We start from the raw sequence: 25,204 nt of genomic DNA on the forward strand, positions 1-25,204 counted from the left end.
GTGAAGTGTTGGTCATGTGCTGCAGCATCCAAAAACAAGTGAAAATTCCCCACTACAAGTGGTGAAGGGTGTAATAAAATCATTTTATTGCATTTTGTGCAGACAAGAGTCTAAAAAATGAATACAATAAAAGCTGTAAAGCATTAACAGGAGCATTCAACAAGTGAGGAGCCACTCCTCTGTTAATATCCACAGAGAACACAGGGGGGCGATATTGAGGCAGCCCAATACAGAATACTGAAACACTGGCACAGAAATTAAATGCAAGCCTATTACTCTTTTTTCTTTTGGTTTGCAACCTATTTTATTTACACAGTTTAAACTTCTTTGCATTGCTCTGCACACAGATTCTTTAAAACACAAAGCATACTGGGTCACTACATGTCTATTGAAATATTGCACTTGGAATAAAAGTCATTGGAATGGATGTAAAACATCTAGGTACAGTGACTATAAAGTTTATTTAATGAATTGACTTTGTTGTGGTAACATTCATAACAAATATATTGCACATGTAGCACAGAAAAGTGTTTTGCAACCAACAAAACCTCAGACCTCTGGATCCTTCCATTATGTGGCAATCCTGCTATGCAGTGGTGAGTCTTGACTCTTATAGTGCAACTATTGTACCTTAAGCAGTATCCATCCTTCGTGTGGTTCAGGTGACTGTGAACACCATTGCCCAAGGCAGCCTCTGCCTACATCTGTAAACATGCCCTCAAATGGTCTGTAACCTGTACTGGGGCTGCTTGGACTGGACCTAACCCACCAGCTTGAACTGGGAGGCCAGGTAGCGAACTGCTGGAAGGGGGCTGGGGAGTGGAGGTTGCCCCCATTTTAACTTCTGAGGAACTAAAGCGTTTTCCTCTGCTCTGGCTAGAGTGTAATTAGAGGGGTTCCCTGAGCAGGGGGCCGAGCCTTGCACCCAGAGAGCCTGCTCTGCTCTGCTGGAGGTGGAGGGGCTGTGCTCATCCTTGCAGCTGCATACAGGGGCTCTCTGTAAAACACGCCTTGTGGGTCAAGACCTTCCTGCCTGCTCTGAAAACCCTGAACTGTCTCCACATGTGCCAGAAAGAGACTCGGGTTTCTACCACAGGACACTGTATCTTTACCAAGTCGGAACAGTGGAAGGGTGCTCCAGAGGGAGCTGCACACTCACAGAGGCCAAACGTGCAGGGGCAGAGCTGGGTTTGTAAACTAACATGCAGTGCTGTCTGCTAAAACTGGCTCTCGGACTTGCTCTGGAAACCAGCACCCTCTGCTTGCCCCCCAAGGAGTTTGGCCAGGCAGTGGTTTAGAGAGGCAACAATGCACATGTGTGTTCAGAGCTGTAGCACTGGTCTGGCTGAGCTGGGGGTGGGTGGGGGCTCCTTCCCCTTTCACTGTCTCAACGTGGAAACTGGCCAAGAGGGGATTGTGTGCTACCCCCCAGCACTGTTGGAGTGATGGCTTTCCGGGAGGAGGGAGGGAGAGGGCCCTGGCTGCCATTTCTGTTTTGAGCAGTGGATGTCACCCTGGTCTAATAGATGCTTTGCTTAACAGGGTGCCGGCAGTCTGTCTGCACTAGGCTTTCCAATGCCACAAGACATGGCAGGTAGCAGAGCAGGGATCAGTGAGGGGGGCAGGGTGTGACACATGCCCAAGGGTGAGCTCAGTGCTGCAGGCGCTTAGTGCTAGAGGAATCATAAGACAAGAACTGTTAAGTTCTGATTAAAGGGAAAGAACCAGGACTGAAGGGCATCTGTGCTGAGGGAGGGGGGACAGCAAGGAGAGGAAGGTGGTGGTGGGGGGGGGAGCTTGGAGGCCTGCTGCAGGCACCAGCAAAAGCCAAAGGAGAGTTTTGCAAGTAACATCTATGACTTCCAGCCCTGAGCTCAGTCTGCTCTTGGGAACCTGGCTGCTACTGAATGGTTTGAGAGCCAAGCCAGGGGAAGGTGCCTGGCTTATGGGGTCTTCTCACAGCAGCTACTAACCGGCCCTAGCTCTTGCTGTGTGGCTGCTGTGAGAAGCAGCCATGAGCCCCTGAGCCAAGCTTAAGGAAACCTTCCTCCATGCAGACACCTGCCTAGTCATTGAAAAGCAGCATCCTTGGGGCTGAAGCACTCAGCAGAGCTGCTGGTGGTTAATTGTCCAGGGTGGTGCTGGGCCCCTGCATCACCAACTTCCAGCCAGGAGCTGGGCCCAGTGCTCTTGCTCTGGGAATAGCTTGCCTTCACCTTGGCATCGATGCCCCATTAACAGCACGTGGGCGCAGCAGCAGCCTCCCATCCTCTGCCAGGCTTTGCAGCTGGGGCTGCTGCACGGAATAACACTGCCTTACGCAGAGCTGCATTTTTCCAAGCTGTCTGGCCACCACGGGGGATGAGCCTGAACTGCTGCTGGGGGGGGGGGCACTTTGAGGGAGTCAGGGGTCAAGGGGCATAGCAACAAATGCAGATGGGAGGGCTGAGGCCATCACCAAAACTTGGCCTAGGTGAGCAGATGCTGGATTGTAAGCAGGGAGCTTCAGCCCGGTCAGCATCACCAAGTGGAGAATCACTTCCTGCTCCAGTGCCCTCCCCTCATTGCCCATGGGGCCTGTGCTGGGGCTGGAACGGGGGGGTGATGCCAAGGGCCCGCTGGAGGAGGATTTAGGGCAGGTGCCCACAGAAGACCTTGTGCAGCTTCAGGGGGAAGGAAGTTGAGGGCTGGCACCTCTGTGGGAGCAACGGCTGAGGGCATTCACGCCCCGAAGCTTGAGCCTACGGCCAGGGAGCGCTGGGCCCTGGTTGCTCTTCCCTCGAGAGCAATAAGCAAGGGCAGCAGGATTGGAAAGGAAGGGGGGCTATGGGGAGCCAAGGCTGGCTGTGAGAAGGGGCCCAGCTGTCGTCTCCAAGGGGAGTCATTGTACGAGATGTGTCAGCTGTGGCCACGTTAGCCCTTTACTGGCATCAAGCCATGGGCCTCTGAACCATCTCCCACCTGCAGAAGGCACAGGGCTGTGCCAGTGGCAACCTGCACGGGCCCATTCCCAGTGCTGCAGTGGAGGCTAAGAGGTGGGGCTGGGGCTCAGCTCTGGGCCACACGTCTGCGCAGTAAAGCTGCTCCCTCTCGGCTGGGGGAGAGGCCGGTGCAGCAGGGAGGGGGCCCGCCGGAGCAGGCTGCACTCAGATTGGAAGCTCAAATCTGCTGTGAAACAAGTTCAGAAAATTCTGTAACTTCTTTTCCCTGAAAAGACTAAGCAGCAAAATTCAAAGAGAATGACCCCCGTGAGCTGGCCCTCCCCACGGGCCGCGCCATAGGCCAGGGACGCTGCAGCCTTCACCCCGGCACATGAGCGACGAGGAAAAGCCGCCCTCTCCAGAGGGAGCAGCCTCAGCAAAACCTCTTGGAGCTCACGGGCTTGGGCCCCAGCCTGAGCCTAAAAGCTGGAGCAATTCACTGGCCCTAGCGACTCCTTGCGTCTCTCAGCATAGAGCTAGATCTCTAGCTATAGACTTCATCTGGGACTATGAACATAAATATGATCACTTTAAAAATACACATACAGTATTATGTACATTATGTACAGCAGGGCCGAGCCCTCTACCCTCCTGGGCTCCATGTCTGCTGTGGTTCCTAGAACTATTCACATTGGTTAAAAGCACCTCAGTTTCTCAGTAAAGTGAGAGATGCTGAGGGGGGTGGGGGTAGCTGGGACCAAGGTCTGACATGTCCAAACAAGCCCACAGCCATGTGTGCGGGTGCAGAGCTGCTCATGGGCCCATGTGACCTGGGGAGGCTGCATCCCAGACAGGGACTGTCAGTGACCTGCTGCTGGTACAGGGGTGGGCGGGGCCGGGGGGTGGGATTGAGCTGATTTGCATATTTATAAACTTTAAATACCTATGGTCTTTACCCAGTAGCCCCTGAAGCAGCAACATGGCTTGGAGGAGGTTGCCAGGGGGGAGGGGACGCAGGGGGCACAAGGCTGCAGGAGGCTCACAGGGAGGCTACGTTCCAGCTGCTCATGCTGTGGGCGCTGGGCTCACGCCCGGTCCCATGCATGGTGTGGGGGGAGGGACGCAGGCCTCCTGCCTGGAGCTGCTGGGTGGCGTGGCTCTGCATGGCACTAGCCAGACGCGTGCCCCTGCGTTCCCAGGGCTGTGCAGCGCTTGTGGCCAGCCGGCAGTGAGCGCGCTGCCCCGTCCAGCACAGGCCTCACAGCAGGTGAGTCAGGGGGATGCAGCCGCATGGGCCTGGGCTGAGCGGGGAGCCCGGGGGAGGAGAAAAACAAAGTCCATGTCCCCACTGACGCCCCCCCGCTGGGATGCAGCCCCTGGCCAGGCCAGGCCCCTCTCACCCGGGCGGTGGATCCAGGTCGCCTCACGCCAACGGCAGCGTGGCGCTGTCCTTCGCTCTGACACGCTGCAGGACCTGCCGCCTTCCTGCCCAGCCCTGCAGCACTCACCTGTCCAAACCACACCGGGGGCCACAGGGTGTGGCTGTGGGTTCCAGGGATGGGTGGCAGGAGGGGCTGCGCTATGCTGAGCCCACCGTGGCGAGGGGCCTGTGGCTGGCACTGCAGGCGCCTGGGAGCGGTGGGGCGAGCTGAGCATGCGAGTGGCCGCACCCAGGTGAACGGGCTCCAAAGGCCACATCAGCAGGCGGGCGGGGGCAGGGCAGCAAACATGGCCCACAAACCTCAGTGTGTCCAAAAAGCGCAGCGCGGGGGGGGGAGGGAGCCTAGGCCCAAGGCCCCACGCCAGCCATCTGGGGGCTCCGCGGAAGCACTGACTGAGCCTGGCCAGCCCCCCTTCCTGCCCCCCACGGAGGCCAGTGGGGGTGGGAACGCTCCAGGCCCTGGGGCTCAGGCTCAGGGCTACTGTCTCTCTATAGAAACACCCACCGCAGGGCTGTGCTGGCACGATGAGGAACAGCGGCGCTGGTGCTGGTTGCTCCTGGCTTATTGGGGGCTGCAGGTCAAATGGAGCGCGTGGGGCATGGTGAAGTTTCTGAGCACCAAGCACAAGCGGCCCCGCCCTCCTGCCCCCCAGGAGCCAGGTGCAAAGAGGTCGGTGGGGTTCTCTCAGGGTGCAAAAAAACTTCTTCAGCTCAGCAGCTGGCGCTTCAGGAGTAGATGGTGATGACCTCCCGGCCCCCGCCGCGCACCAGCATGACCCGGTCCAGGTGCTCCGTCAGCACCTCCAGGAACTCCATGTCTGCAGGGACGTGGCTGTCAAGGCGGAAACCAGACCCAGCACCGGGCAGGGCTCAGCAGGCACCAGCTAGGGAGCCCAGCTGGCCCGATTTTATAGGGACAGGCCTGAGAGTTGGGGCTTTTTTTAAACGGGCGCCTATTACCCCCCACCTCCGTTCACACGTGCTGGCTGGTCACCCTAGCACCATCGCTGGGCCCGCCGGAGCCTGAGCTGCTGGGGCAGACACAGGGCCTGGGCTTGGCCTGGCCACGGCAGCAGCTGAAGGGCAGGAGTCCTGGGCTCATGGATGCACGGGGTGAATGACCTGGGCGGCCCCTCCCTCCCCCAGGGCGTGCCCAGACCCTGGCACAGGAGGCACCTCAGACTGAGCTGCAAGCACCCGGGGGGACGGGGGGGGCTCTGCATAAGCCCCCCCCCAGCCCCCCCCCAGGCCAGCAGAGCCACCTGCCCTGCCCAGAGCACCCGGACCACTGATTGGCTGAGTTAGCTCTGCTGTCACAGGCCTCCACCAATCAGCTATGCTGCACCTGCCAGTGCCCGGCCCTCACAGCACAGGGCCAGGGACCGGGACAGGGACAGGGAGGTGCCACTGGAGCTGGTGCTGCCCGAAACCGATGGGTATGGGGGGGGGCACGTGCACCCACAGCTGTCTGTGTCTGTGTCACGGTGTGTGCCCCCACGGCTGTCTGTGTCTGTGTCACTGTGTGTGAACCACGGCTGTCTGTGTCTGTGTCACGGTGTGTGCACCCACGGCTGTCTGTGTCTGTGTCACGGTGTGTGAACCACGGCTGTCTGTGTCTGTGTCACGGTGTGTGCCCCCACGGCTGTCTGTGTCTGTGTCACGGTGTGTGCACCCACGGCTGTCTGTGTCTGTGTCACGGTGTGTGCACCCACGGCTGTCTGTGTCTGTGTCACTGTGTGTGTGTATCCACGGCTGTCTGTGTCACGGTGTGTGAACCCACGGCTGTCTGTGTCTGTGTCACTGTGTGTGTGTGTATCCACGGCTGTCTGTGTCACGGTGTGTGCCCCCACGGCTGTCTGTGTCTGTGTCACGGTGTGTGAACCACGGCTGTCTGTGTCTGTGTCACGGTGTGTGCACCCACGGCTGTCTGTGTCTGTGTCACGGTGTGTGCACCCACGGCTGTCTGTGTCACGGTGTGTGAACCCACGGCTGTCTGTGTCTGTGTCACTGTGTGTGTGTGTATCCACGGCTGTCTGTGTCACGGTGTGTGCCCCCACGGCTGTCTGTGTCTGTGTCACGGTGTGTGAACCCACGGCTGTCTGTGTCTGTGTCACTGTGTGTGTATCCATGGCTGTCTGTGTCTGTGTCACTGTGTGTGTGTCTCCACGGCTGTCTGTGTCTGTGTCACAGTGTGTGAACCCACGGCTGTCTGTGTCTGTGTCACTGTGTGTGCACCCACAGCTGTCTGTGTCTGTGTCACGGTGTGTGAACCACGGCTGTCTGTGTCTGTGTCACGGTGTGTGCCCCCACGGCTGTCTGTGTCTGTGTCACGGTGTGTGAACCACGGCTGTCTGTGTCTGTGTCACGGTGTGTGCCCCCACGGCTGTCTGTGTCTGTGTCACGGTGTGTGAACCACGGCTGTCTGTGTCTGTGTCACGGTGTGTGCACCCACGGCTGTTTGTGTCTGTGTCACTGTGTGTGCACCCACGGCTGTCTGTGTCTGTGTCACAGTGTGTGCACCCACGGCTGTTTGTGTCTGTGTCACTGTGTGTGCACCCACGGCTGTCTGTGTCTGTGTCACTGTGTGTGTGTATCCACGGCTGTCTGTGTCACGGTGTGTGAACCCACGGCTGTCTGTGTCTGTGTCACTGTGTGTGTGTGTATCCACGGCTGTCTGTGTCACGGTGTGTGCCCCCACGGCTGTCTGTGTCTGTGTCACGGTGTGTGAACCCACGGCTGTCTGTGTCTGTGTCACTGTGTGTGTATCCATGGCTGTCTGTGTCTGTGTCACTGTGTGTGTGTCTCCACGGCTGTCTGTGTCTGTGTCACAGTGTGTGAACCCACGGCTGTCTGTGTCTGTGTCACTGTGTGTGCACCCACGGCTGTCTGTGTCTGTGTCACTGTGTGTGAACCCACGGCTGTCTGTGTCTGTGTCACTGCGTGTGCACCCACGGCTGTCTGTGTCACTGTGTGTGCACCCACAGCTGTCTGTGTTTGTGTCACTGTGTGTATCCACGGCTGTCTGTGTTTGTGTCACTGTGTGTGCACCCACAGCTGTCTGTATTTGTGTCACTGTGTGTGCACCCATGGCTGTCTGTGTCACTGTGTATGTATCCACAACTGTCTGTGTCACTGTGTTTGCACACCCAAGGCTGTCTGTGTTTGTGTCACTGTGTGTGTGCACCCACGGCTGTCTGTGTCACTGTGTGTGCACACCCACGGCTGTCTGCGTCTGTGTCACTGTGTGTGCACCCATGACTGTGTCTGTGTCACTGTGTGTGCACCCACGGCTGTCTGTGTCTGTGTCACTGTGTTTGCACCCATGACTGTTTGTGTCACTGTGTGTGCGCACCCACGGCTGTTTGTGTCTGTGTCACTGTGTGTGCACCCACGGCTGTTTGTGTCGCTGTGTGTGCACACCCCTGGCTGTTTGTGGTGCTGTGTGCACACCAACGGCTGTCTCTGTGTGCGCACCCACGGCTCTCTGTGTTTGTGTCGCTGTGTACACACACGAGTGTCTGTGTGTGGGGGGGTGTATTTTCAGTTTAACGCCCACCATTTAACACTGGCCATGTTTCCATGTGCTTGTGCAATGACACACTGCCCAGCGCTGCACCAGCTCCCCCAGGGCTGCCTAACTCAGCTAGCAACTGCAGGAGAAGGGCAGGCCTGGCACCCCCGTGGCAGAGCAGTTGGCCCCAGGGGGCCAATGGGAGGCGAGCACAGTGGATTAATCCCCACAGTTGAACAACAGTCAGCGCTTGGCCCCCGCGCCCTGGCTGGGACCCACGGCCCGCCAGAGCTTTGCTCCAGGCAGGAGCACTGATTCTGCCTCGCTGGAGGTGAGCTCTAATGCTGCGGCTCTGCCAGTCAGTCAGAACACGGGCTTGGCTCCATATCGAGCACCTGGGCCCTGCCCCACACCAGTCCAGAGCCTACCCCCCGGCTCCCAGCAGTGGGGCTGTGGTCTCTTCCCAGCAGGGGATGTGGTGCTAACGGCTGAGCCGAGCACGGGTGCTGAAATGCCCAGGGGTGGGTGTTTCCCATGCAGGCAGCAGGCAGGGCCGCCTGGGCCGAGCCACAGCCCCATTGGCCCAGTCTGTCTCAGTGGGGGAGGGTGGGGGGAGTGGGCAGCCACTGCCATGGTTTGATGGCGCTACCCCAGCTGCTGGCGGGTGGGAGGAGGCATCGGGCAGGGCAGGGAGGTGCCACTGGGGCAGCCCCTCATCCCTAGCACCCCCTGCCTGCCCACGCCTGGGCTCCCTCCTTCAGCCACACTCAGCCGCTGCCTTAGGACCCCACAGCCCAGAGCCAGCAACACCCACGGCAGGAAAACGGGGACCCCTGGCAGGGGGCTTACAGGGCACGTGGCTGGGTTTGCGGCTGCCAGCGGCCAGCAAAGGATACAGTTCTCATCCCCCTTCCGGTTGCGGGGTGGGCCTGGCATGTTCAGCAGGACCAGCTTGGCGTTCTGTGACTTCTTGACGATTACCTCGTTAAGCTTGACAGCTGTGTGCATCCGCCGCACGTTGGACTGGTTCCTGGAGGAGAAACGGGCGGGAAGGCTCATGGGGTGGGGCAGGGCCCAGGCCCTTAGGGCTGGTGGTGGTGTGGGGGGCGCAGAAAGCCCCGCCCACCCAGCTGTGTCCGATGGCAGAGGGGCACAGAAAGCCCCACCCACCCAGCTGTGTCCAATGGGGGAGGGACACAGAAAGCCCCGCCCACCCAGCTGTGTCAGATGGCGGAGGGGCACAGAAAGCCCCGCCCACCCAGCTGTGTCCAATGGGGGAGGGACACAGAAAGCCCCGCCCACCCAGCTGTGTCAGACCCAGGAAGGAGGCCTTCCAAGAACAAGCAACTCCTGCACTTCTCAAGAGGTGCCCGAGGCAGTGCTGGCCCCTGGCTGCCCCCGCCAATGGGGCAAGCCTGGGGCACTGGCCAGTCCTGGGGCTCTGACCAGGCTCAGCCAGACAGGTTCAGTCTCTTCCCCCTGTTGGCAGGAAATGCTGTGTGGGGCAGGCAAAGACCCCCGGCAGGGGGCGATGTGGGGCACAGGTGAAGGCCCCCCGGCAGGGAGCGGTGTGTGGAGCAGGCGAGGACCCCCCGGCAGGGAGCGGTGTGGGGGGCAGGCGAGGACCCCCCGGCAGGGAGCGGTGTGGGGGGCAGGTGAAGGCCCCCGGCAGGGGGCGATGTGTGGAGCAGGTGAGGACCCCCCGGCAGGGGGCGATGTGGGGCACAGGTGAAGGACCCCGCAGGGAGCGGTGTGGGGGACAGGCAAAGACCCCCGGCAGGGGGCGATGTGTGGAGCAGGCGAGGACCCCCCGGCAGGGAGCGGTGTGTGGAGCAGGCGAGGACCCCCAGCAGGGGGCGGTGTGGGATGCAGACCCCGCACTGGAGTGGCAGGATCCCACAGCCCCCACCTGCTCCCCTCGGTGCTGGGACATGGGACACACACACAACTCAGACTTACAGGTTCTCCCACTCCCTGCGGCAGCAGAGGGGAAAGAGAGAGAGAGCTCATCAGCACCGCGTTGCCTTGCCCCAGCCCCCAGCCCCTGCAGCACATGCTCCCGTTCACTGCTCAGCTCCCACGTCTGCCAGCCTCCCCCTTCCCAGCAGCCCTGGGTACAGAGCTGTGCTGGTCTCCACCGGCTCCACACCCGCCCTGCGCAGCCCAGATCTGCACCAGCGCAGGAAGCAGGTGCCTGAGGCAGCCAATGGAAAGGGGCAGCACGTCCGGGTCTTCGGCGGCAGGTCCCTCAGTCCCTCTCGGAGCAAAGGACCCGCTGCCGAATTGCCGCTGAAGAATGAAGTGGCGCGGTGGAGCTGCCACTGAAGTGCCGCTGATCGCGGCTTTTTCTTTTCTTTTGGCTTCGCCACTTGGGGCGGCAAAAAAGCTGGAGCCGGCTTTGGCCAGGAGCTCCCTGGCCTCCGTCCGCCAGCTCCCAGGCTTGGCTCCAGCGCGGACACAGGCAGGCCCATGCCAGTGCTGCCTGGGACAGGCCCGCTGGGCAGGCTGCCTGGCTCGGCTGGGGACCGGTGTCTGATGGGGGGTGCAGCTTACGGCTTCATGCTGAAGAAGTCCTTGATGCTTTCGGGGCTGACGGGGCTCTTGCTCTTGTTCTTCTCCGCAACAGACTTTTCCTTGGTCCAGGTGAGATGCACCTTCTCCGGGGCCGTCTCCACCTCGTCCCCGGGTGACTGGGGGCTGCTGGAGAAGGCCGTGGCGTTCTTATCATGGATGAGCTGCACCTGCACAGAGGGAGTGGGTGAGAGCAGGGAGGGGTCTTCCCAGCCCCCTATCCTGCCACACCCTTGGTGCCCCAGGCCCATGTCACTTGGCCCTGCCAGCCCCCACCCTGCTGTTCACTGCCTCTGTGACAAAGTGGGGCTGTTCTTAATGTCTCCTCTGAATACCGTGTGGGTGCCTCAGTTTCTGGCTGACATTCTGTCTCCTGGCAACTAATGGCCAGGCCCTTCCCCCTGCAAGGGGATGCTAAAGGTGTGGGAGAACAAAGAGGTCAGGTGACCTCCTGGTCCAGGAAAGAGACAAAGGCCAGAGAGGAGGGGCTGGAGGAGGGGTGTCAGTTTGGAGCTGGCTGGGGACGGGAAGTGAGGGCAGACGGGGTGGTCTGCCTCGCTGGGCCTCAGAATGGACCCGGCTGAGGGGTCCTGTTCTCTGTACCTACAAGCTCTGTGTTAGACCCTGTTCCTGTCATCTAATAAACCTCTGTGTTACTGGCTGGCTGAGAGTCACGTCTGACTGCGACGTGGGGGGGCAGGACCCTGTGGCCCCCCAGGACCCCGCCTGGGCGGACTCGCTGGGGGAAGCGCACGGAGGGGCAGAGGATGCTGAATGCTCCAAGGAGAGACCCAGGAGGTGAAGCCGTGTGAGCTTCTTGCCCTGCAGACAGGCTGCTCCAAGGGAGAGGAGGCTCCCAGAGTCCTGCCTGGCTTGCTGGGGAGCAGTTCCAGAGCAGCGCCCGGGGACTCCGTGACAGCCTCCATAGTTCCCCCTGGCCCCCCAGCACTTGGTCCCCTTTCAGATGCTTGCTCCCCATAACCCCCCAGTTCTGCAGCATCAGACCCCCAGCTCCCCATCCTGTGGGGCTCAGCCCCCCAGCATGCAGCCTTACCTCCTCCTCCGGCTTCTCCTCGCTGTCGCCCACCTGCTCCTCTGGGACGCTCAGCCGCAGCCGGGTGTTGGCAGGGTTCTTGCGCCGGATGGAGCCACGGGACTCGTCTGTGATGCTCTGGATCTGTGTGGGGAGGGATGGAGATGGGAGGTCACTGAGCAAACCCAGCTTGCCAGGGGTCAGAGACATGGGGGATCCCTGCAGGGTACATCCAGCTGGGATCTTGGTGGGGAGCAGGCTCAGCACAGAGCCCACTCGAGCTACTCCGTCCCTGCCCCACCCGGTGATGGGGGTGTGACGTTATTGATATAAACTGGGACCATATAGAACATGGGTTGCAACCAAGGTCCTGTAGTGGCACCAAATCTTAGGTAAAGGGGGTTATATAAGGTGTCTAAGACCAGGTTAGGGGTGGCTGGTTATGGTTATGCTGTCTGTGTGCATGTGTCATTTTGTAGTTGAAGTTATGAGTATTGGCTCTATAGTGTCTGTATTTCAAATCTGTGCTGTGCTTCTGGGTGACACCCCAGACAAGTTGGTGTTAGCTCTGCCTAGCCTGCTTGATGGCCCATTAAGGACCATCAGCTACACAACTGACCCATGGAGAGGAGGCAGATACACCTTGTGACTCAGCAGGGTGTGCAGGGACTGGCCCATGTGACTCCAGACTCCATTTTGCTGTAATTTTCCACAGTAAGGACAAAGAGGTTCTTACACCTGGAAGAGCCTATATAAGGCTGATGCCTCATCTCCATCTTGTCTTCAATCCTGCTTCTGACCTCTGGAGGGACTTTGCTACAAATTGAAGCTCTGAACAAAGGACTGACTGACCCATCCCAGCGGGGGATGTTCCAGAGACTTGATTTGAACCTGCAGTTTATTCCATCACTGCTACAAGCCTGAACTAAGAACTTTGCCATCACTGTATGTAATTGATTCCATGTAACCAATTCTAGCTCTCATCTCTACCTTTTCCCCTTTATGAATAAACCTTTAGATTTTAGATTCTAAAGGATTGGCAACAGCGTGATTTGTGGGTAAGATCTGATGTGTATATTGACCTGGGTCTAGGGCTTGATTCTTTGGGATCGAGAGAACCGTTTTCTTTTATTGGGGTGTTGGTTTTCATAACCATTCATCCCCAGGACGAGTGCACTGGTGGTGATACTGGGAGACTGGAGTGTCTAAGGGAATTGCTTGTGTGACTTGTGGTTAGCCAGTGGGGTGAAACCGAAGTCCTCTTTGTCTGGCTGGTTTGGTTTGCCTTAGAGGTGGAAAAACCCCAGCCTAGGGCTGTGACTGCCCTGTTTGAGCAATTGGGCCTGAATTGGCACCTCAGTTGGGTCCCGCCAGAACCGCATCGTCACTGGGGGCGGCACAGCCGAGGGCAACTCAAGGCTGGGCGGAGGGAAAAGAGTTCAGGTCTGGTTTGGTGGGGGGGGGGGGTCACTGCTGGGGGAGCTCAGGGCTGGCCCGGGGGGGTCACTGCTGGGGGAGCTCAGGGCTGGCCAGGGGGGGTCACTGCTGGGGGAGCTCAGGACTGGCCGGGGGGGGTCACTGCTGGGGGAGCTCAGGACTGGCCGGGGGGGGGTCACTGCTGGGGGGAGCCGAGGGCAGGCCGGGGGGGCGACACTGCTGGGGGAGCTCAGGGCTGGCCGGGGGGGGTCACTGCTGGGGGAGCTCAGGGCTGGCCGGGGGGGGTCACTGCTGGGGGAGCTCAGGGCTGGCCGGGGGGGGTCACTGCTGGGGGAGCTCAGGGCAGGCCGGGGGGGGTCACTGCTGGGGGAGCTCACGGCTGGCCGGCGGGGGTCACTGCAGGGGGAGCCGAGGGCTGGCCGGGGGGGGGGGTCACTGCTGGGGGAGCTCAGGGCTGGCCGGGGGGGTGGGGGTCACTGCTGGGGGAGCTCAGGGCAGGCCGGGGTGGGTCACTGCTGCGGGAGCTCAGGGATGGCTGGGGGGGGTCACTGCTGGGGGAGCTCAGGACTGGCCGGGGGGGGTCACTGCTGGGGGAGCTCAGGGCTGGCCGGGGGGGGTCACTGCTGCGGGAGCTCAGGACTGGCCAGGGGGGGGTCACTGCTGGGGGAGCTCAGGACTGGCCGGGGGGGGGTCACTGCTGGGGGAGCTCAGGACTGGCCGGGGGGGGTCACTGCTGGGGGAGCTCAGGGCTGGCCGGAGGGGTCACTGCTGGGGGAGCTCAGGGCAGGCCGGGGGGGGTCACTGCTCAGGGGTCTCAGGACCAGCCCCAGCTGCGGAGCCAGCACCACAATTACGAGCAGCTCCCATGGCTCAAAGGGCCCAGCTGACATGGCAAAGCTGCTGCCCCCTGGGCAGAGGCCCCGGGCAGAGGCCTTGCCCAGGGAGCCCAGTTACCTCTCGCTCCCGCTCGGTCTTGGTGAGGTGCATCTGCTTGAGGATCTGCGAGCGCTGCTCCATCACCAGGGTCTTCTCGTAGGTGTAGGCCGAGATGTCGCTCTCATGCTGCAGGGACAGGACGCGCCATCACCCAGGGAGCGAGCTCGGCACACGCAGCGCCCCCGGCTCAGCCCGAGGCACGGCCACAAGCCCAGGGCTCGGGTGCCCAGCAGCCCTGGGCCCCAGAACCACCAGGCACATGGGCAAGTGCCCCCCGTTACCCAGGAAACACCTGACTGGCCCTTCCCCTGCAGCCCCTTGGGGCCCCCAGTGCTCGGCATGGGCAGCTCCGCACCCACCTCTCAGGGCAGCGACTATGCACAAGGCCCAAGCCAGTGGCCAGCCACACGGCCAGGGAGCCGGGCCAGGTTGGGGCTGGGCCGTGCGAGAGCTCTCACCATCTCCACCACCTCCACCTCAGCCGTGATGCGCAGGTGGTACAGGAATGTCGTCAGGTCCTTCTTCATCTGGATGCTGTTATCGTCCATCTGCGCCACCGTGAAGATGCGCATCTTACATTTACGCCAGACCTGCCAGGGGAGACGGAGCGCTGGCAGCCTGCCCTGCATGGAACCCTTCCAATTCCAGCCTGGCCAGTCCAGCACACGGGGGAACCAGCCCCCGATCTCAGCCCGGTTGGCTCACCACAGAGGGGAACTGGTCCCCAATCCAAGCCTGGCTGGCCCACTGGGGAGTTTCTTATTTTCCTTGTTTCCTATGGGGGATTCACTTTGTTTTCCAGTGGTTGGCATGCAGAGGGCGGGGGACTCAGTGTCCCTGGGTGTTACTGGTTTAACAAGGTGAGGGGAGAGGGAGTTTGTTGGTACAGAGGACCAGAGAGGGAACTTGGGACCCCGGCCGATGGCCTGGAGGATGGAGACCCCAGTGACAGGTGACCTGGTGACCCAGAGACCCAGCTCAGTTGTCGCAGCCGGTTCTGGCCAGTGGGAGGACAATGGTCTGCGGGGAGAGGACCCCGGTGACCTGACCAGCCGGTTCCAGCCAGATGGGCCAGAGGACAGAAGAGGGGAGGCCCAGGCATGGGGTTTACGACCCTGTTTCCCTGGAGAGAAGACAATGGACAGAGGTGGGGCTTGGGGCCGGGGATATGGGAGGCCCAGCTGGGAAGCAGGGGGGCTCTGGGCTGGAGAGGGGGAGCAGGCAGAGCCCACCTGGCTGCAGGGGAGACTGGGATGTGCTGGGCTGAGGGAGGCCAGGCCTGAGGCCTTGAGAGTTTCCTGTGCTGGGTTCAACTCTCAATAAACCCTCCTCTGTTACGCTGGCTGAGAGTCACTCCGGTCTAGAGAGCAGGGTTGCGTCAGCCCCTTCGGAGGGTGGAGGCCCCGGGGGTCCAGAGCGCGTGGACTCCCTGAGGGGGCCCACGGCAGAGACAGACGTGCTGAGGCTCAGGGGGCACGGGAGCACGATCTGTGAGTCCGTGACACCCACCAAAGGGGGGAACCGGCCCTCAATCCCAGCCTGGCCGGCCCACCAAAGGAAGTGTGTGACAAATGTGGGAATCGTCCGTAATATAAATACGAACTGTCGATGGGCCACTTGTGCGGATCACCCTGACGCTGCTCCCCAGTGGGTACAGAAGGGTTACAGTGCAGCTCCTAGGGCAGCACAGGATCTTGTAATTGTCTGTGGGGAGGTGGGAATGAGTCATGAGGGACTGCTTGGAACCCACCCATCTCAATGGGAACCCTGCAGAGACAATGGGATGCTGAAAGCACCAGCCAGAACTTGCAGCAATAAAAAGATTAGCCAAAGGAACTAGCCAGAAAATGGTGTCCGCCCCCCCCCGCCTCCCCCCCCCCCAAGCAGAGCAGAGCAGAGCAGAGCAGGGAGAGAGAGTGTTAAACGAGGCACAGCTGACTGCAGGGCTGGTGAACGCTGATCAGGCCAGGAACTGGGGCTCAGCCCCAGGCCGGGGTCTGAGAGACACCAAAGACAAGAGTGGCAGTAGCAGCAGTCACAGGGCATCCCCACAGCCCACTTCCCCAGCTCTGGCACTGAGCATGAAGGGCCTTCAGCTGGCGCAACAGAAACTGGCCGACTGTGAGAACCAGCGCAAACAAGAGGGAGCGCAGGGAAAGCAGCAGCAACAGCATGACCCAGGTCTGGAGCCGAGGCGGAGCGCGAGGTCCTCCACCAGTAGTACATGGGGCGGGACCATGGGATGCCAGTTCTGCAGGGAGCCGAGATACCAATGGGGCGGGGGAGACGTTGATCCCTACGCAGGGCCTGGCACAAGGCTTGCTGTTTGCATCAGGCTGGGCAGCCCAGCTCTACTCTCGCCCCAGCACTCCCTCCCAAACGACAGAGCCGCACAGAAATGATCCCGGGCACTAAGAACAGGTCAAAGAGACTCCACTGCACAAGTTCAGCCTGATGCCGGTGGCTTCTCAGAAACGGTTTTGGGGTGTGCACCAGGCCCGGGGGCGGGAATGTGGCAGTTACCCCAGTGCTGGGAGACTCTCTCCCCAAACACCATGATGGCGCAGATGTCACTACAGAGGGATAGCTGTGTTAGTCTGTATCAGCAAAAAAAAAGGAGTCCTTGTGGCACCTTAGAGACTAACCCATTTATTTGGGCATAAGCTTTTGTGGGTAAAAAACCCACTTCATCAGATGCATGGACTTTAAATGGGACCACCAAAGAGTTACCTTGGTGACGGCCCAGCTCAGGGGAATGCCTGTGTGGGGCCAGTGTCCCTGTGGCTCTGTGTGGTGTGATGGGCAGCGTCTGCTCGCAACCCTCTTGTGCTGGGATAGCCCATTCACAGGCTGTGCGCTGAGCAAACGCTTTATTATCCTGTGCGGCTGGCTGGAAAATGGGTCCAGAGACACTGGGACAAGGGTCTGCGGTGACTCTTGTATGGCCCGATGTGCTAGAACTGGCTCAGTTTGTGCCCAGTGAATATGTAATCACGAGGGCCGTGTCAGGACCCTTGGCCACAGCCAGGGCCGGCTCCAGGCCCCAGCACGCCAAGCGCGTGCTTGGGGCGGCACGCCGTGGGGGGCGCTCTGCCGGTCGCCGGGAGGGCGGCAGGCGGCTCCAGTGGACCTCCTGCAGGCACGTCTGCAGGAGGTCCACCGGAGCCGCGGGACCGGCGACCGCCAGAGCGCCCCCCGCGGCGTGCCGCCCTGCTTGGGGCGGCGCAATGGCTAGAGCCGCCCCTGGCCACAGGGCCTGTAGCAAGGATCTACCTGAGATGGGGAGGCCCAGGAGGGGCACAAAGGGGATGGGGGGCAGAATCAGCTCCCTGCAGTGCTGCTGATGGGAAAAGCTTCCCAACTGGCCAGACACTGCTCAAGTGTCTAGTCCTTCCTCACCCTCTCACCCCCCCAGTCCTGACCTCAAACGATGGGGCTACCAAGCTGCTGCCTGTGGCTTGGGGGAATGTGCTTGTTGGGGCAGGGCTGAGACTCTGTCGACAGGTGGGGGAACGGCGTCACGGCCAAGCAGTGCTGGGACTCAGATCCCAGCCAGTGCGGATGGACAGCTCACACTCCCTGCCCAGCAGCTGAATTTCAGAAGGGGTGGGGGGGGGGGGGCCCTGACTGGCCACAGCGCTGTCACCCTCTGGAGGACAGCAGGGGAAGATTCCTGTGTGAGAGGGAGTCCTGTGCAGGAACAGGCTCCCCAGGGAACACTGAACCTCAGGGCATCAGGAGGCAGCTGATAGCTCCCCAGAGGTGCTGCCGCAGGCTGCGGTGCTTGGCCCAGACCAGCCTTCACTCAGGACATCAGGGGATCCAGTGCTCCCTGGCAAGACTGCTGCAGAACATGGACTGGCTGGAGCTTTTCCTGCCTGCCTGTGATCCCTGTCAGTGGTGGGCAGAGCCCACGCTAAGTGTAAAGCCAACCCTCCAGGACTGACCTGGAGTCTCCAGGAATTAAAGATTATGTTCTGTGATGAAACCTCCAGGAATACATCCAACCAAAATTGGCAACCCTACCAGCCCTGAGACCCTCCGAGCAGGACCTCTTCAGAGGGTGGCTGTGGGGGACCCCTTAGCAGGGCAACCCAGTCGGAAGACTTGTAGTTTGGTAGTGGTGGATTTCGTTACCCCACAGCGCCGGTGGCTGTCCTCCGGATGTGCCGCCACTGACCATTTTCAGCCAAGTGGGGTTCCCAGCAAGGCCTTACAGACAAAGGGTCTAATTTCATGTCAGCCCTGCTCCAGGGCTTGTGGGGGAAATGTGGGGCCTGGACCACCTGGCCTCGGCACATCCCCCTCAGTCCAACTGCTGCTGGGAAGGTGTAATGGGACCGACCATGGTGCTGAGCACGTTTATGGAACAGCATCTGCAGGACTGGGACGAATGCTCACCCTCCCTGCTGTTCACTTATAGGGACGTGCCCCAGGAATCTACAGGGTTCGCCCCTTTAACTGCAGTATGGGAGAAGAGTGAGGGACCCCGGACATGCTGGGCTGAGTGGGAAGGGAAAGGCTCCCTCCGTGGAGAATCAGTGGTGGAGTACGTGCTGTCCTTTTGGGAAAGTTTTGCCAGGGAGAACCTAGCCAGGGCCTTGTGACGAAGTGGGTCTGTTTCCTCTGCATTTCTTCTTAATGTTTCCTCTGCATTTCTTCTTAATGTTTCCTCTGAATACTGTGTGGGAGCCTCAGTTTCCCCTCTGCATTTCTTAAGTCTCCCGTGTGCATAAATGGCCGACACTCTGTCTCCTGGCAACAAATGACTGGGGCCCTTCCCCCTGCAAGGGGGTGGCTAAAGGTGAACAAAGAGGCCAGGTTACCTCCTGGCCCAGGAAAGAGACAAAGGCCAGAGAGGAGGGGCTGGAGGGGGTTTCAGTTTGGAGCTGGCTCGGGACGGGATGTGAGGGCAGACGTGGGGGTCTGGTTCGCTGGGCCCCAGAATGGACCCGGCTGAGGGGTCCCGTTCTCTGTACCTACAAGCTCTGTGTTAGACCCTGTTCCTGTCATCTAATAAACCTCTGTGTTACTGGCTGGCTGAGAGTCACGTCTGACTGCGCAGTGGGGGGGCAGGACCCTGTGGCCCCCCCCAGACCCCGCCTGGGCGGACTCGCTGGGGGAAGCGCACGGAGGGGCAGAGGATGCTGAATGCTCCAAGGAGAGACCCAGGAGGTGAAGCCGTGGGAGCTTCTTGCCCTGGAAACAGTCTGCTCCAAGGGAGAGGAGGCTCCCCAGAGTCCTGACTGGCTTTGTGGGGAGCAGTTCCAGAGCATCGCCCGGGGACTCCGTGACACCCCCCCAATCCCAGCCTGGCTGACATGCCAAAGGGGGGACACCTCCCCTGATCCCAGCCCTCCCCCGCTCCGGTCCCAGCCCATGCCCTGATCCCAGCCCGGGCCCCCCTTCCACAGTACCTTATGGTGCCGCAGCAGGAAGGGCAGCAGCATCAGCATCCCCCCGTCGTGGACGATCCACCAGACGTCAATGTGGCCCTCAGAGAACCGTTCCTGGTTGCCCGGGAACATGGCAACATTCTTGGTGACCAGCAGGGCCAGGTGGCCGGCTGTGGTCTCCCGCACCAGCTCTGTGGGGAAGGGCTGGGGGTCAGGGCAGAGACAGTGCAGAGACCAGCCCCCTCCCAGCAGCGTGAGGGGCTGATGACCCACCAGTGCGACACCCTCCCCTCCCCCCCAGGAGCGCCAGGCGCATGCCCAGAGCACTGAATCCCCAGAGAGCACAGCACAGTCTCCTGGGCTTCATCCTCCATCCCTCTGCACAGTGCCCAGCACTTCCCTGAGGGGCCTGCTGCCAACGGGGAGAGGCCGCCAGGGCCCTGGGCCGGGCTGGGGCTGCATCCAGCTGCTGCCTGGCCCCCACACGCCCGGCACGAGGAGCATCCCTGGCAGCTCGGCGAGGACCCATGACAGGGTGATCACACCTGGCATGTACAATCCATCGCCTCCTCCCAGCCTGCAGGCAACACTGCTGGGGGGTGGGGGTGGGGGCTTCCGGGTGGCTTTGCGTTTGCTCATGTGGGGGTCTGTGGATGTGCACACGTGTGTGCGCTGTGTTGCACACAGACCTTACTGCGGGAAGCTGTCTCAGAGCTGAGCTCTGCATCGAGCGCTGGATGCGGTAGGGCTGGAGTCTCTTCTCTCTTGTGGCAGTGAGTTCCACAGGCCAGGTACGAGCCCCATGAAGGCTCTGCCTCCCGCACTCCCCTACTGGTCAATAGCTTCCTGGTCCCAGTGGGATGTCGCTGTCATGGGACACGGAGGGAGCTGGGGCAGAGCCCAGCGTGGCAGTGGCCCAATGCGAAGCAGGGCCGAGATGGCTGAGCGGCTCGGGGTCCCCAGGGAGAGGAGCGAGTCCGTCACAGGAGTGATCCCCGGAACGAGGCTGACGTGACCCCTCTGCTCTTAGCGTGAAATGAAGAGCCCCCCCCCGCCCCCCCAGTAACCCTCTGCAGCCGCAGCAAGGACTGTGCTGGCTCTCAACAGTGTCCCACTTCCTGCTTTGGTTCACGCAACCGCACCAGAACCAGAACCCCCCCCGACCCACAGCCCTGCTACACCAGCCCTGCCCCCGCCCCGCCCCACAGCCCTGCCGCTGCCCCTCCCCCCGCCCCACAGCCCTGCCGCTGCCCCTCCCCCACGACCCACAGCCCTGCCGCTGCCCCTCCCTCCCGACCCACAGCCCTGCCGCTGTCCCTCCCCCCGCCCCACAGCCCTGCCGCTGTCCCTCCCCCACGACCCACAGCCCTGCCGCTGCCCCTCCCCCACGACCCACAGCCCTGCCGCTGCCCCTCCCCCACGTCCCACAGCCCTGCCGCTGCCCCTCCCCCACGACCCACAGCCCTGCCGCTGTCCCTCCCCCACGTCCCACAGCCCTGCCGCTGGCCCTCCCCCACGACCCACAGCCCTGCCGCTGCCCCTCCCTCCCGACCCACAGCCCTGCCGCTGCCCATCCCCCCCGACCCACAGCCCTGCCGCTGCCCCTCCCCCATGACCCACAGCCCTGCCGCTGCCCCTCCCTCCCGACCCACAGCCCTGCCGATGACCCTCCCCCACGACCCACAGCCCTGCCGCTTCCAATCCCCCTCTAGCCACAGCCCTGCCGCTGCCCCTCCCCCACGACCCACAGCCCTGCCGCTGTCCCTCCCCAACGACCCACAGCCCTGCCGCTGTCCCTCCCTCCCGACCCACAGCCCTGCCGCTGTCCCTCCCCCCCGACCCACAGCCCTGCCGCTGCCCCTCCCCCCCGACCCACAGCCCTGCCGCTGCCCCTCCCCCACGACCCACAGCCCTGCCGCTGCCCCTCCCCCCCGACCCACAGCCCTGCCGCTGTCCCTCCCCCATGACCCACAGCCCTGCCGCTGCCCCTCCCCCACGACCCACAGCCCTGCCGCTGCCCCTCCCCCACGACCCACAGCCCTGCCGCTGCCCCTCCCCCACGACCCACAGCCCTGCCGCTGTCCCTCCCAAACGACCCACAGCCCTGCCGCTGTCCCTCCCTCCCGACCCACAGCCCTGCCGCTGTCCCTCCCCCCCGACCCACAGCCCTGCCGCTGCCCCTCCCCCCCGACCCACAGCCCTGCCGCTGCCCCTCCCCCACGACCCACAGCCCTGCCGCTGCCCCTCCCCCCCGACCCACAGCCCTGCCGCTGTCCCTCCCCCATGACCCACAGCCCTGCCGCTGCCCCTCCCTCCCGACCCACAGCCCTGCCGCGGCCCCTCCCCCCCGACCCACAGCCCTGCCGCTGTCCCTCCCCCACGACCCACAGCCCTGCCGCTGCCCCTCCCTCCCGACCCACAGCCCTGCCGCTGCCCCTCCCCCACGACCCACAGCCCTGCCTCTGCCCCTCCCCCCCGACCCTCAGCCCTGCCGCTGGCCCTCCCCCACGTCCCACAGCCCTGCCGCTGCCCCTCCCTCCCGACCCACAGGCCTGCCGCTGCCCCTCCCCCCCGACCCACAGCCCTGCCGCTGTCCGTCCCTCCCCCCCGACCCACAGCCCTGCCGCTATCCCTCCCTCCCGACCCACAGCCCTGCCGCTGCCCCTCCCTCCCGACCCACAGCCCTGCCGCTGTCCGCCCCTCCCCCCCGACCCACAGCCCTGCCGCTGTCCGTCCCTCCCTCCCGACCCACAGCCCTGCCACTGCCCCTCCCCCACGACCCACAGCCCTGCCGCTGTCCCTCCCTCCCGACCCACAGCCCTGCCGCTGTCCCTCCCTCCCGACCCACAGCCCTGCCGCTGTCCCTCCCTCCCGACCCACAGCCTCCTGGGCTAATTGGGGGTTTACACAGCACCAGGCACTGCTGGTTTCTCCCCTCCCCTCCTGCTCCCCCGAGCTCCAGATCCGCACTTGGCCGGACCGGGCGGTGGCCGTGAACCCTGCTCAGTCAGGGGCCGCCAGGCTGGCTCATACCAATGAAGTTCCTCCAGGTCTGGTGATCTTCCTTCTGCCGCCAGTTGCGCGGCCACCCCACCAGCACCGTGTTGTGCTGCAGGCCGCCGAGCCCGCTGGACTGGATGAGGTGGGACATGCCATCCCGCAGGTTGGACGAGATCACGACCTGGCAAAAGCCTTTCACCTTCTCAGCTTCCATCAGGCGGCGCAGGGACTGCCCCGGGGAGAGACAGGGAGGGGAATTAGCGACAGCACAACAGCACCTCTCCCCTGTGGCACAGCGTCCCGGGGCCGTCCCAGGACACCGCAGTGCCAGGTGCACCCAGAGCCCTCGATGAGCAGGGTCCCCTCCCTGGGTCCGGGCAGCAGGCGAGGCAGGCAGAGGGGTGGGCAGAAGGAGGGCAGCGTGCTGGGTAGGGAGCACATGCCAAAAGCTCACTAATCCCCCGTCAGCCAGGAGCACGGGGGCGCTGCTTGGCACTGCCAGGCAGCCTGCTGAGTTAGCCTGGCCGCCCTCACGTTCTGTGCAGCGCTGAGGGGCGGCCCTGTGCCAGGCCCGACGGGCAGGGAGGGCAGCACTGAGAATTATTTACTCACAAAAATTATAACATGTCACCAAGAGGAGAAATTGGTTGATTACAAGCTCCTAATCCTATTAGGGGGAAGCACAGCGGTGCGTGGGTGTGCCTGGCGAGGGGGGTCCCCCGGCAATCCAGCGAGCAGGGCACGGAGCAGCCACTTCATGCTGCTACGGGACACAGCCCCCCCGCCCGGCTTGCCCCTGCCCGCCTGTTCACACCCCCCCACTCTACACCCCAGGTCCCCCTTGCACATCCCCTCCCCCATCTCTACTCCCCAGCTCCCCCGTGCACATCCCCTCCCCCATCTCTATGCCCCCGCTCCCCCCACGTGCACATCCCCTCCCCCATCTCTACGCCCCATCTCCTCCCATGCACATCCCCTCCCCCATTTCTACACCCCAGCTCCCCCGTGCACATCCCCTCCCCCATCTCTACGCCCCCGCTCCCCCCATGTGCACATCCCCTCCCCCATCTCTACTCCCCAGCTCCCCCGTGCACATCCCCTCCCCCATCTCTACTCCCCAGCTCCCCCTTGCACATCCCCTTCCCCATCTCTATGCCCCCACTCCCCCCACGTGCACATCCCCTCCCCCATCTCTATGCCCCCGCTCCCCCCACGTGCACATCCCCTCCCCCATCTCTCCGCCCCATCTCCTCCCACTGCACATCCCCTCCCCCATTTCTACACCCCAGCTCCCCCGTGCTCATCCCCTCCCCAATCTCTACGCCACCGCTCCCCCCCTGTGCACATCCCCTACCACATCTCTACACCCCAGCTCCCCCGTGCACATCCCCTCCCCCCACTCTATGCCCCAGCTCCCCCGTGCACATCCCCTCCCCCATCTCTACGCCCCCGCTCCCCCCATGTGCACATCCCCTCCCCCATCTCTACGCCCCCGCTCCCCCCCCGTGCACATCCCCTCCCCCATCTCTACGCCCCAGCTCCCCCCACGTGCACATCCCCTCCCCCATCTCTACGCCCCATCTCCCCCCATGCACACCCTCTCCCCACACTCTACACCCCCGTTCACATCCCCTCCCCCATCTCTACTCCCCAGCTCCCCCTTGCACATCCCTCCCCACAGTCTACGCCCCGGCTCCCCCCGTGCACATCCCCTCCCCCATCTCTATGCCCCAGCTCCCCCCCCGTGCACATCCCCTCCCCCATCTCTACACCCCATCTCCCCCGTGCACATCCCCTCCCCCCACTCTATGCCCCAGCTCCCCCGTGCACATCCCCTCCCCCATCTCTTCTCCCCCGCTCCACCCAGGTGCACATCCCCTCCCCCATCTCTACGCCCCCGGTCTCCCCACGTGCACATCCCCTCCCCCATCTCTACGCCCCAGCTCCCCCCACGTGCACATCCCCTCCCCCATCTCTACGCCCCATCTCCCCCCCCGTGCACACCCTCTCCCCACACTCTACACCCCCGTTCACATCCCCTCCCCCATCTCTACTCCCCAGCTCCCCCTTGCACATCCCTCCCCACAGTCTACGCCCCGGCTCCCCCTGTGCACATCCCCTCCCCCATCTCTATGCCTCAGCTCCCCCGGTGCACACCCCTCCCCCCTCTCTACGCCCCCGCTCCCCCCACGTGCACATCCCCTCCCCCATCTCTACGCCCCCGCTCCCCCCACGTGCACATCCCCTCCCCCATCTCTACCCCCCCCCGTTCACATCCCCTCCCCCATCTCTACGCCCCCGCTCCCCCCACGTGCACATCCCCTCCCCCATCTCTATGCCCCCGCCCCCCCACGTGCACATCCCCTCCCCATCTCTACGCCCCCGCTCCCCCCACGTGCACATCCCCTCCCCCATCTCTACTCCCCAGCTCCCCCCGTGCACATCCCCTCCCCACACCCTCCACCCCCGTTCACATCCCCTCCCCCATCTCTACTCCCCAGCTCCCCCTTGCACATCCCTCCCCACAGTCTACGCCCCGGCTCCCCCCGTGCACATCCCCTCCCCCATCCCTATGCCTCAGCTCCCCCCGTGCACACCCCTCCCCCCACTCTACGCCCCAGCTCCCCCCACGCACACCCCCTCACCCATCTCTACGCCCCATCTCCCTCCAAGCACATCCCCCCACTCTACGCCCCAGCTCCCCCCACGTGCACATCCCCTCCCCCATCTCTACCCCCCCCCCGTTCACATCCCCTCTCCGATCTCTACGCCCCCCACTCCCCCCCGTTCACATCCCCGGCATTCTGGTGATGGACATGTCTTCACAGGCCAGTGAGACAGAAGCCGAGGCTGTCGGCCTGTGTCACAGCAGCACTCAGCTCCCACACATCTGCCCCCTCTGCTCTAATCCCAGCTTTCCCCGCGTGCTCTGCGCCATCCCGCCAGCGGGCTGGGGTC

At 62.6% G+C, this 25,204-nt stretch overlaps 1 protein-coding gene across 3 annotated transcripts in view; it reads right to left on the bottom strand.

The window, feature by feature from the left end:
* Positions 1–71: 71 nt before the first annotated feature.
* SLC12A5 (solute carrier family 12 member 5) overlaps positions 72–25,204 on the bottom strand; it is a 108,142-nt gene continuing 83,009 nt past the window's right edge. For all 3 annotated transcript variants that reach the window (XM_044986588.1, XM_044986586.1, XM_044986587.1), the window contains 8 exons: positions 22,280–22,475; positions 19,268–19,437; positions 14,309–14,440; positions 13,869–13,976; positions 11,499–11,621; positions 10,427–10,614; positions 8,770–8,903; positions 72–5,180 (listed from right to left, as the gene is read on the bottom strand). In XM_044986588.1, coding sequence (XP_044842523.1) covers positions 5,089–5,180; positions 8,770–8,903; positions 10,427–10,614; positions 11,499–11,621; positions 13,869–13,976; positions 14,309–14,440; positions 19,268–19,437; positions 22,280–22,475 — 1,143 coding nt within the window. In that variant the 3' untranslated portion in view covers positions 72–5,088. The remainder of the gene's footprint in view (positions 5,181–8,769; positions 8,904–10,426; positions 10,615–11,498; positions 11,622–13,868; positions 13,977–14,308; positions 14,441–19,267; positions 19,438–22,279; positions 22,476–25,204) is intronic.

This window comes from Mauremys mutica, chromosome 13 (assembly GCF_020497125.1).
Source record: "Mauremys mutica isolate MM-2020 ecotype Southern chromosome 13, ASM2049712v1, whole genome shotgun sequence".
NCBI lineage: Eukaryota > Metazoa > Chordata > Testudines > Geoemydidae > Mauremys > Mauremys mutica.